Source organism: Labrus mixtus, chromosome 20 (assembly GCF_963584025.1).
Source record: "Labrus mixtus chromosome 20, fLabMix1.1, whole genome shotgun sequence".
NCBI lineage: Eukaryota > Metazoa > Chordata > Actinopteri > Labriformes > Labridae > Labrus > Labrus mixtus.
Genome location: NC_083631.1, coordinates 6,187,201 through 6,199,702, shown reverse-complemented (window position 1 = coordinate 6,199,702; position 12,502 = coordinate 6,187,201). Strand labels below are relative to the sequence as shown.

At 40.2% G+C, this 12,502-nt stretch overlaps 1 protein-coding gene across 4 annotated transcripts in view; it reads right to left on the bottom strand.

Moving 5' to 3' along the window:
• Window positions 1-321: 321 nt before the first annotated feature.
• Window positions 322-12,502, bottom strand: part of LOC132953999 (sterile alpha motif domain-containing protein 9-like) — a 76,086-nt gene continuing 63,905 nt past the window's right edge. For 2 of the 4 annotated variants that reach the window (XM_061026415.1, XM_061026418.1), the window contains 2 exons: window positions 7,000-7,067; window positions 322-5,644 (listed from right to left, as the gene is read on the bottom strand). In XM_061026415.1, coding sequence (XP_060882398.1) covers window positions 1,041-5,644; window positions 7,000-7,003 — 4,608 coding nt within the window. In that variant the 5' untranslated portion in view covers window positions 7,004-7,067 and the 3' untranslated portion in view covers window positions 322-1,040. Of the gene's footprint in view, window positions 5,645-6,999; window positions 7,068-11,532; window positions 11,597-12,091; window positions 12,147-12,196; window positions 12,297-12,502 lie in introns of those variants that run through there. The other 2 variants (XM_061026416.1, XM_061026417.1) reach the window with 2 other exon arrangements.

Sequence of the window (12,502 nt, the reverse complement as noted above, 5' to 3'; positions counted from 1 at the left end):
GATGTTATATTTACCATGCCAAGTGTGATGTCCTTATTTAAATATACCCATGTCTATGTCTGTGTATGTACCATAGAAGAAATACAACTGGACGTTTATCAGCCTCCTTCTGTTGAACCGGATGAAGCCAGAATATCAGATGCTGACATACTGTGATTTTGCAACCAGCCTGTGTAGAAGACATTGGGTGAAAGAGCCACTGTATTGATGTCACGCCGCTTCTGCTAACAAAAAAACTATTGAAACTTCCTGGTAGAACTTCAAAGATTCTTAAATGTTGATACAGTTTTTCTTCAGAAATGAAAAAATAACAGACTAAAGCAGAATTTAGAAAACAATGTTTACTGAATGGAAATGCAAGTGTTACACTTATTTCAAAACAGCAATGTTGGCAGGTACAAAATTTTCCTTTATGTTAACACAAAGAAATCCCATATAGCTAGATTGTGCAAAATGTAAAAAAGTGAAAAAAAAAAAAAAAAAGTGTTAAAGTTGAAGTAACGATGTTGAAAGTTAAATTCACTTTACTTGTAGTTTCATATTTAGGACATACTAGGTGTTTTTTTGTGTTACACACTCTTCTCCAACTGCTTTAATAATATTCATCATGAAAACACAGATGCAATACCCAAGAAAATAATATAGTGCAAACATAAACTTTAAGTAGCTTTTACAAATTCTAAAAGCTGAGGTGCTTAAGAATGCCTCGCAATTCATTAGTTTTAAGATAACTGTGGGTATACTAAGTTCAGTACCCTCACATTCATTCAAGTCAAACATTATAATCTGGTCACTAGATTTGAGGTACCAAACAGCCACCTAATGCTTTTATTCTGTTAAGCATCATTCCGTTTCTAAAAGACAACACAGGTTTTTTTCTTTGTTCCTACAAATATTTCTTGCATCACAATCTGTCATTACCATAATTGAGTGTTTTGAATGTTTTTTTCATTATCTTTTGCTGTTAATAGGATGTTTACCTGGCCTTTGTTTCAACAAGCTGACATACAGCCATATGTTGACCACTGTTCATAGACAAACTATTTATTCACAACAATGTTGCAGGCAACAGGGCCTCTGAACGTAAACCCCAGGTAGAAGGTAATGTTTTCATTACTATGAGGGACTGAACGTACATGAAGAGGTACCACACTGAACTTCTTTTTCTGAGGACCTTCAAGGTACACCACCCCATCTTCGGTCCATCCAGAAACACATTTGAGCATTTTGCCGATCTCTGGTTTTTTCCATGCCTCACCCCTAAACCACTTCATGCGTTTCTCAGAGACTGAGATACCCTTTGTGACCCTTTCAAACTTTCTCTTGTGGACAAATTTATCCAATCCATTCCCATTTCCCAGAAAGAAATGGGTGTATATCCTTCTCTTCCTCTGCGGAATGTCCTTCTTCTTGGCCGAGTAGCCCTTTTCCATGTGTTCAACTGCAGTTTGCACAATTTCATATTTGGCTTCTTTCTCATGATTTGTGTCATTGTCTTCTGGCCAGAACAGCAAGGTGAGCAGGAACAGGGCACTTGGTAAGCATTTACGTTTATCAGATGGGAACTGACGACAAAGTGCCTGCAGATTTTTCAGAGGAGTGACCTTTTGAGCATCCGGAGACAGGCAGTTCAGTGAAATGTGGGCCGTGATGTAATTGACAATATCCCTTTGACCAAAATTTGCCTTTAATGGATTGCTGGGATACAGAGAAAGTATGCTCTCTAAGAGACGTACTGCACCTCTTTGGTCAGTGAGCTTGGAGAGAATCGATGTAACGTTACCCCCACCAAGATGGTAGATCATCATGCGTTTTTGGAATGGAGTTAGATTGGCTGGGATTGATTCCACCTGAGGTGCATAAGAGTGGGCTTCACTGAAGTACTTCCCATACTCGAAAGATTTTTTTACCAGCCAAGTCAGTGGTTGGCTAATCTTCTCTTCAGGACTTCCAGGGATCTCTTCTTCATCTCCATCAATGTCTGTCTGAAAGTAACTCAGGTCTTCTGAAATCCACTCCAAAGCATCTTGCATTGTTTTCTGAAGTTTTTTCAAACGCCCATGAAATGGCTCCCAGGCATCTTTAACTTCCTCTGGAATGTAATCTGTCAACAGGTACTTCATACACTCTGAATGACCATTGGTTCTGTATGCAAACACATCCAATGAAGAGATGAGTTTGAGAAGACTGCATCCAACTTCAACTTCAGCAAAAAATCCTGAATTGTTCACATTTTCCATGTCTGCGTTGGCGGCTTTCTCACACTCTTGAAAACACTCTAGAGCTTTCAGTGCGGTCTCTACAGCATCTGCTGTATTATGAGCCGTCTTTGGCACATTGTCATTGTCAATGACCTTGCATTTTGCTTGGAACCATTTCCTGTACACCTGCCCCTTTGTGTCGAGTATGTAGGAGTTGTTTGGCTGCTGTTTAGCTGCTGTCTCTGCCCAGTGTTTTGCCTCTTCAAACTTTTCATAAGTATAATGAAGACGAGCAAGTTGTTGTGCAAAGAATGGATCTTTATGGAAACGCTCAAATGCCTCGGTGAGCAACTCAATTGCTTTGGCTGGGCTTTTTTCCTTGTCACACACATGCTCAATCAGAGGAGAGAAAAAACTGTCATATTTGTCTCCTTTGCTTATTCTTGATCTCCTTATGAAAAGTGCTCTCAGGAATGACAAATATTCGTCCCTTCCAAATCTGTGTTCAAATAGCACACTCTCACAGACCAAATTCATTGCCAAACTGCTTTGGGTCTGTTCCCCCAAAAGTTGTTGGAGAATTTCCTTGGCGACAAGTGGGTGGATGATTCTGATTGATTCAATGTGCGTTTTCTCATCCCGGAGATGCAAGAAAACCAGTTGAGCCTGGGGGCCAAGTGATATCTCAAACTCATGTTGGTGAAACCTTTCCATGTGAATGGTTAGAGCAAGCAGGGCTTCACAATGAGACTGGGAGATGAAAGAGTTTTGAACATAAGTGTTCAACAGTGCCACATAGCGGATGAGGCGAGCGACAACAGATTTGCGGTCAATGCCTTGTAGCAAATGTTCCACAAAATGTTGAACATAGTCAACATTGAATTCTTCGCTCATCAGAACGAAAGTCAGAATGAATTCGGGTTCATATCGTTCTTCAAGTGCCTCTCGTTTTCCAGAAAACTTTCTCCTCTCTTGGTTAGACAGCTTGTGAGTGACGGACACATTCTGTAATGGAGACTCCTTGCATTTCCTCTCTGGATTATAGGATCTTCTACAGCTCAACAAAATGAAGCATGGAGTTCCGTATTGGATTCTTTTTGTGTCAACGGCAACCTCCAGCTCATTTCTGAGATCATCGAGATATTCTTTGTCTGAGTCTTCAATGAGAAGCAGTACAGTAAGACACTTCTGTGGATCTTTTTCTTCATACTCTCTTAGTTCAACTGCATGTTGTGCAACAAGAGAAGCGGAGTATGAGGGCTTCACAACTGCACACCTCAGATCTTTCCTGTTGTTCCACAGCACTTGTCTTGCCACAGTGCTTCCACCACTTCCTGGATGATGGTAGATGTTAATACTTTTTACTGGAGTTTCATCTGTGTTCCATTTCAAAGCTTCATGGAGAAGTTTGGAAACTTCTTGATAAGCATCTCTTTCAATGACCTCTCCAACATACTTGTGCTCAGCAAGCCAAAAATTCAACCAGTTCACTCTCCCACCACGGTAGAACTGGTGTTCAATGTTAGCTTTCTCCTCATTGATGAAGTCTTTGCTTGTTTCATCACAATGATCCACTGTCAGAATTTCCAGCGAATACATCTGTTCTTCTTCATGTGTTTCAAGAAGACAAGTCCCTTTCACGAACACTGGCAAGTGTTTCCTGGCACATGAATTAAAGGGTTGTACTTGCTGCAGAGTTGCATTAATGTGACTCATTTTCATCCCAACCACACAGGAATTGTTCACAGTTTCTTTTCCACATGACCCCTCTGCAAAATTTTGCCACTTCTGAAAGTTATCCTGGGATGGACAGATGCAGATGATGTCTTCATGGCCTTCCATGTCAGTGAAAAACTCATTAAACGTGTGCAAGAGGGGTTTCTCAACTGGGGATGTGACAAGAAAAATGACCTGGAAGGTTCCTTTTGGCAAGAGTTGTTTACAGATCAAAGACACAGACTCCCGCAGGAAAGTCATTTTTGTCTTGATCCAAGTCATTTCATCACACAGAGTTTCATTTCCTTTGTAGTCAGTTCGGCCATTACAAAAGATCCAGCTTGTTTGCTCAAACAGATGCAACTGGTTTGTGAATTCTTTAATGTTCATGTCACCGGGTATCCTGTAACTCTGTAGAGAATGCATGTTTGCAGCATGATGCTGAAGGTATCTACTGCAAAGACCTGATATCTTTGAGTCTGGGTCAAAGTCAAAAACACAGAATATGTTCATGTTGAGCAGCCAGTCAATGTTGCAAAGGTCATCAGGTGGGAATTTATTTGTGATGAGTATGAACCATTTATCCTTTTCCATGAATTTCTTCCCACTTGTCATCAGCATTGTTAGTTTCCGTCCTAGGTCTTGGCAGTTTTCTGGGGCACTAAGGAACTTCATTTTCTCTGCTTCTTCCCTTTGTGCATCCCGATCTTTAACTCTCTGGTAGAAATCACTTAGGTCTTTGTCAATCACTGGCTCCGTTTTTGAACCCAACCTCCGCAGGATGGCTTCTTTGTCAAACTCCACTTTGTTAGTTGTCTCTTTGAAGTTTGGTAGACGAACTGCATACACCTTGCTTTTAACAATACTAATAGAAGGCACAATGTCAACCTCTACCACATACTTCTTTTCTGTACTTTCCCTGTCCATAACTTCAATGAACCTTGGAGGCCGCACACACTGGCGTACATGCTCCTTGTCAGAACAGACACTTCTTTCAATGTAGTCCAAAGCATCTACAAAAATATCTCTCTCTTTCACAGGGATACCAATTATCTCACCATGCACATAACCTGCATCCTCCTTGCTGTCCATCACACCAAAGTGTATTGTACCATTTGATCTAATGTTCATACAGCCAGTGGCAAATTTAAGGACCTCTTTTGCAAACTTAGCTTGGAGTCTTGTGCGATCCAATGCAGCAGCTACGGCAAATGACTTAAATTCATGGCATGGAGATGTCAGATTAAAAGCACCTGATTCTGGTTGCAGGACTCTGTGCTTTACATATATGAAATCAATTCCTTCTTGATCAAATGGTCGAGGTCTGCAATCTTCCTTTGAAGTTGAAGTTTGTCTCTCTTTTAAGACATCTTCAACACTCTCATGAGTCTGTGCAGGAGGGCCTCCACTTGCTGTAGGAACACACTGAACTGATTTCAATTCCAACTCAGTTTTTTTACCACTGCTGGGCTTTTTCCTCTCTTGCTTAACCTCTCGTTGCTTTGAGTTGATGAGCTCATCTCTCTTTTGAATGATCAAATGAGCAGGCCCTGATTTCATGCAAATCTTAGCCTTTAAAAACTCCTCATTTAATGTAAGAAGGATTTGTCCATTTACTTCTTCCTCATAAAGCTTTTTTATGTACTGCTCCTTCACTCCAATTGATTTCAGCCAGGTGCTGACTTGAGATTCGGTCCAAACCTCGGGTGATTGGTCAAGTTTGTCAGCTGTCGGTGGGGAAAAAAGGAATAGGCAACAGGTTTGATTATAAATAAAAGATTGGGGGACATTTTGAGCATTTTGCCACTGACAGCCAGTGCAAATTAAGCTGTCAGTATCAAATTAGCTCTTATTGAAGACTTAAATCTTTAAATAGGTAAATACTTGGGTTTTTTGCTCCAAGGAGGCAGTAGAACTAGGGTCGTCAAAATATTAGAACTTTAACTTTGAAAACGACTCTAAAAAAAACAAGCTTGTATTGCTGTAAGTCAAGTGGTATCTAAAAGCATACACATTTTTTGACAACCTTAAGCCTAACAACTTTTGACCAAACACTGAAATATTTCCACCACTGCACTAGGTTTGTTTTTTCCTAGCTTTAGCTGAACCTTCTCGGTCAACACATGCAATCATTCATCTTCCACTTCACATATTACCCATGGTGTACCACAGGGATCAATCTTAGGTCCACTTCTATTCTCGATCTATATGCTCCTATTCTTGGGTATATCATTCAACATCAAAATGCCCTGTTTTTCAGTGATTGAAAGGGTTATAGCAGTATAAGCTTTGTTATGATGTGTATAATATAATGTAAACCATTTGGCCTAATATAGAAAAATTATGATTAGCATTTCAGCATCTTTCAGTCTTTTGTTTTGGCATTAAAGACCACTAACTGACCACAGGTCTCAGCCTCTTCGTGTAAGTTTTTACCATGATCTGCTGAAGAGTCTTTGCTCTGTGTCACTTCAGAGTAGCATAGCATGGATTAGCTTCTCCAGTACAGCAGGTCTACCTGCTAATGCTGTTTTATTAACTGATGTCTCACTTTTCTAGTCCAAGATGATTAAAAGAAGCGGCCTTTGGCAGTGACTCATGGTCAAAGGAGCGGCTATACTGTTAATCCCTACAGTGTTATCGAAAATCTCTCGAAATCTCTGCTAAAGCTGCTTCTGCACAATGAAAGTCCCCAGTAAATGTCATTGACTCTCTTTTATTGTGAAACAGCTATAGCAGGAAACTTTTTATTTTCAGCCAAGCCTTGTACTTAAATACTATAAACCTGGATTATAATATTCTACTTATAACATTATGCTGCCAGTTAAAATATCTATATATTTCTATTTATATATAGTATTTGTTGGACTTTTGATTCCTCTATTCACAGTGGCAGGTAAGCAACAAAGTTCATTTCCAACCCTGCTTGGTAGACTAATGGTATGGAGGCTGCATAGCCACTTATGACAGTTTGATTCCTGCTGGTGTCTTTATTGCACATCATATCCCTCTGTATCCACTGTTTCCTGTCTGCCCCCACCAAATAAAATTTAAAATTCACACAACTTGTCACAACACTCACCCATGATCTTCTTTTCCTTTCCATCAGATTATCAATGTTGGTGTTTCACCTTTCTTATCGACTTCCATCTGCAAAAGAAAATATTCAGTTACATTGAGTCCATTATTGACTTAGTTTTTATTTGAGTTATTGTTCAGTTATTGTATTCTTAGTCATTATCATCAATCTGCCTGTCTGTGTCTGCTTTACTTTTATTTTTTATGCAGCTATGTTGCTGCCCATGTATGTCTGATGCATTTATCTGTTTTAATGTCTATTTTACATTTTAGTGGGTTATTTCCTAAAAGCCTAACCAGGAACAAGGACGGCAAATTAGCCATGGCTAGAAGTCCTAAATATATGCATTGCATCGGTTGCACTTTAATCCGATGTGTAACAATGCCTATATCCCTGACAAAAAATGTATATCGATAAATATACACATGGAATAAGACAGATTTTGGTAAAACTGGTTCACTAGTATTTTTTTTTTAAAGATTCATTTTTGGGCTTTTAATTGAGAGATAGGACAGTGGATAGAGTCGGAAACCAAGGAGAGAGAGAGTGGGGAATGACATGCAGGAAAGGAGCCACAGGCTGGATTTGAACCTGGGCTGCCCACTTGATACTACAGTCTCCATACATGGGGTGCGCACCCTAACCACTGCCCCACCAGCTAGTACTCCCTGTTCACTAGTATTTTTAACCAATTTTGACAAACTTAAAACTGGATTACAGAAAGCTTCAAACATCCTGGTACAGACATTTCACTGAGTCACTCAATCTTAGTTCAATGCAAAAAACAGTTCAATCAATCAAATCATCAAAACTACTCAAGATTACAGCCCAAGTGATTTAACATTTTAGAGGACTTTATGAAAATCATAATTTTTTTTTTAAATGTAATGTACAAAACATTTCTATAGGATGCTTTACATTTGGGGATTAATGGACTTTAAGCACCTGGCTGTGGCTCAATGGTACTATTGATCATCTCTCAACCAGGAGGTTGGTGGTTCAATCCTTGCTTCTGCAGTCCACTTATCAAGGGTTTTTGGGCAAGACACTGGACTCTAAATCACTGCCAGGTGGCTTATCCAGTGATGTGTGAATTTTAAGGAATGGAATTAGTTTATGCCTATGGTCAGTCACTTTACAAAACATCCTCTGTCACCAGTGTCTGAATGTGAACTGTAGAGTAAATGCACTTTGATATGTTAATGTAAAACATAGTACGAAGTCTCAACAGGCATTAATCCACTATTTTCAAACTTTTGAGTGAAGACATTGGTGTTGTCAATGTAGTCAAGTTTAAGTCCACTCGTGTTAAAGCCCCAATATGTAACTTTTCCACCATAAAATAATGGCTTGTAAATCAATCTAACAGTGTAATCACGTTCAACAGGGAGAATGTTGTCTCTCCCACGTCCGCATAGCGGCTCGCTGCCTCAATACTCCACTATGTAAGTTTGTGACCGCAAGCCGCGGTCATCTTGCGAGAGGTACGTACCGCTTTACAGCACTAGTTTACAAGTCCTCGGAGTTAGCCGACTGTAAATATTATGAGTAAGCCCGTCTCTGTACTGCTTGATGCAGGCTAAGAGGAAAAGCACGTTGACGGATGAAGCTAGGAACAAAATAAAGAATAAAGAGAGAGTGACCGAACAAGAGACTGGACTAGAGTAAATACTGGAGAGGCTTTTACACGTTGGAGAGAGCTTCGGGGAATGGTGGGCTGTAAGTCCGATACCGAGCTGGCACTGCTGTTGTTGAACTGGTGAGTACTATGCTCGTTATAAATGTTGTGTCTTATTTCTTTGCATCATAGTTATCAGTTGTTTCAACACAAACCTATTCAGTATATCATATAACGACCAGAATGTCAGAATAACGTTACTGTCCCCTGATGATGAATTAGCGACGCATGCTAACCTTATATGTCAGAGTTATTTGGGCAGACTTCGACTGATGCACGGCGAGAAAAGTAGTCGACACATTAGCGGGTGGTTGAAAGCCAAGTCAGCTCATGTCTGCAGAAGTTTAGCCCGTAACATGATAATATAGACAGCATATTGTCCCGGGTTCAGGTTACGATAGGTCCGGCTGCTAATTATCTGAGCAGCGCGTATGCAAAGTTTCTCGTGTTGAAACTAACGTTACTATACATGCACAGTTGTATCCACCAGCATAATGACTGTAGTAAAGATCACTATTTGTTCACTATTTTGTTTCCTTTCACTTCCTCTTTTTTCCTACTGCACCTCCTTTAGTACACTTCCTGGTTTCTCACTCTCTCCTCTCCCCCTTGATTGGTTGTTGTTTGCACTCTGTCACAAATTAATTAGATTGAATTCACCTGCCTACTCCTTATTTAAGACTGCACTCCCTTGCGCTCATGTTTTCATCCTCACATGGGGCAGCAGTTCAGCAATGGTAAGGTGGTTTTCACTCCTATTTTAGTTACTATTTAGTCCATTTTAATTTGTCCTAAGCACTTTATTTATCTTTATTTCCTTTCAGAAAGTAATGTAATTTGCTTGTTTATTGTACTAATAGTATTTTATTTTGTCTTTCAGCATGGATGTTTCAATCCCATGTGTGTCTTGTGTTACCCTTATGATTCACCTAACTTGAAAGGAAATAAACCTGTTACATAAAAATCAAGTATTGTTGGATTCCTGCATCCTGACCCGATGCCCCATGGTGATAGCACCTCAAATTTGAACCCTTCTTTACATGGTCCTTCAAGCCGGAGTCTGACTATTGCCATGGATTCACAGCCACAAGATGAGACTCTTCGACGCTCAGAGCGTAAAACTCAATAGCCTTCTCGTCTACAAGACTATGAAGTCAATTATCCTCGAGTTAAAGGTGCAGCATGTCAAACAGACTGTACACATCCTGTAACAGACACACATGGGATGCAGGATGAAACGCAAGGTGAAGAGCCACAGAGATATGAGCCTGAGAATGAACCTGAAGATTTTGTATATTCTCCCTGTCCTGTACCTACTGATCAGACTGAAATCCTTAAAGAACTGCTGGTGACTATGAGGAATGTCCAAAGTTTCATGGAAAGATCATGTACTCCTTATTCCTCAAAATCTGCATCATCTACAAGAAACCGACCATATGTGGATAACAAACCAACAGTTTCTTCTGCAGATAAGCATAATGTCAGGTTTCCTGGTGCTATACCCATATAGTACCATTCATCCTCCTGTCCACCAGAGGTCATTCGTCATCCTGTTGCTGTTTCTTCTGCCATACCCCATGTCCCCAATTTATCAATGCTGGATGCTTCCCTCAGCTGGTCTACCTCGACCTATCCTTTCTTCCAAAGAGTTGCCAGCATCCTGCTTACCTGCAGCACTCCAAGATTTCTATCCTCAAGTTCCTCATTCTCAGCCATTTAATCCCTTTTTAGAACCTAGACAGCCTCTTGTTCCCCTTTCCCCCCAGCCAGAGTTTTCATCCTCAGTTCTTCGGTCCCCTGTATCTCCTACCCACCAGTGCCAGAAACCCAATGAGACCAGACAAATGTCAAAGCTCCTTCAGAAGCCCATAGCAACCTCCGCATATTGTCGCTCAACAGAACACCATATCAGTAAATGTCCAGAGTTTATTGTTATGACAAAAGGTCAACTGGATAAAGGAGAACAAACGTTGTTGGCGCTGTGCTCGGACTCATCAAGCTGCAAAGTGTGATCTAAAAAAATTCTGTGCCATCTGCAAAGGGAGACATGTGCAGATCCTTTGTGATGTAAATCAGTATCAGTTGAAGACAAGTCCTATGTCAGACCAGTTGTAAAACTAATTCCACTTCCTGCCCTTCCTGAGGACCTCCTTTTAATAATAGTGATATTCCTTTTCTTTTTTTTTCTCTCACTAGAAATATGGGACAGCTGTAGTAAGTATCACTATTTGTTCACTATTTTGTTTCCTTTCACATCCTCTTTTTTCCTACTGCACCTCCTTAAAGTACTTCATTCCAGTTTGCCAAAAAGGCGATCAGTATCATCTCCAGCAACAAATGCAACCTACAACCCTGCCAGAGTATACAGTCAGGCCGCGACAGGTATGTTTTCATGGAGGAATGTTATCTAATAAAATACTGTCATTGAATGGTAAGATGTAATTTTCCACTTTTGATTCAGGAATGATGTGTTTGCTGTCAAAGGTGTTCAGCTACTGAATGAGGAAGAGGAGGAGGCTGACGTCTTGTAATCCAGGTAAATTTGACTTATATCTCAGACACACAAATATATATTCCGCAGATCACCTTCCGGTCAGGCAAATGCTTGTATTTGTAATTATTTCCATACAAACACATCTCCACTTTTTTTCAAATCGGCAATGGCTGCATGATGCATCATTGCTATTTAGGGCCATTACAAAACGTATTTGAAATGGCACACTGCATTTATATTTTGACTCTTTCTATCCTTTATTGACCTTTATCACATTGATTAAAGCCTACAACTACTGTATGATGTCTTTAAGGTGGTTGGATGAGATATAACTTTTAGTAGCCAGTTTATAAATGTATCTTACCTCACACCCTCTGCAGTAGTGTCTTTAGTTGATAAGGAACCATCTGCTGCCGCAGCCTCTGTGTCTGAAACAGAGGGAATGTGATGATAAGTTTGAAAGTTTCATGAATTATTAAGACATTCTTGCTTTGCTATAGTTAGTTTCAACAGTTAGTTTAAACCACTTCTTAAAAATTGAGCAAGTTATTTATACTCTAAATGGGAAAGATAGAGACGCAGTTTCCCAAACTATCTTAATTATCAAAATGTTCTTAAAATTGTATTAATTCTTATTTCTTGTTTTTCTTGGTTTGCTGATGGTCGGCCTAAAACCAATAGTTCTCTTGTAGTGAGGAGGGGAAGTTTAGAACCAGTTGTTATTTTTCTGCATGCAAAATTCAGCCCATAATCACTAGGATGTAAAACATGATGCAAAGAAAACCAAACTTTCTTTGCTTTCGAGGGTCCTCTCTCCATTCTCGGCCCAGGTGTATCATACTCCCTACTTCCTTCATTCCTGTTATGTCCCTGCGATTTTCTTATGAGCAACCACGAAAAATAAAGGCAAACATTGCTCCTACCTTGATGAAATGCAGACACATAAACAGCCTTGTTCCACTTCTCCGGGCTGGTTTTCTTTTATTAAGAGTCAAATTCTTCTGCAGCTCCGAAGAGAAGCACTGGACGTCGGGCTGCTCTTTCTTCCGCTTCCCCGCCTAAACTCTGAACACCGGCTGGTTCTGCCTGTCACCGGGCTTGACTGGACCTACTGCGCAAACTCAGTGCCTTAAGTTTCGTTTTGGGGGAAATTCATCGACCTACCCTCATGTGCATCGCCCTTACTGCAATCTCTGCCACATTTAGTGATCTAAATCACTAGTATCTTTGAGTCTGGGTCACAGCTCATGAATAATAAGGACCGGCTCTACAGTCTCCTATTGGCTCTTTAATCGGTCTATATCTGATTTTATTCAATCGGCCAAATGAAGTTA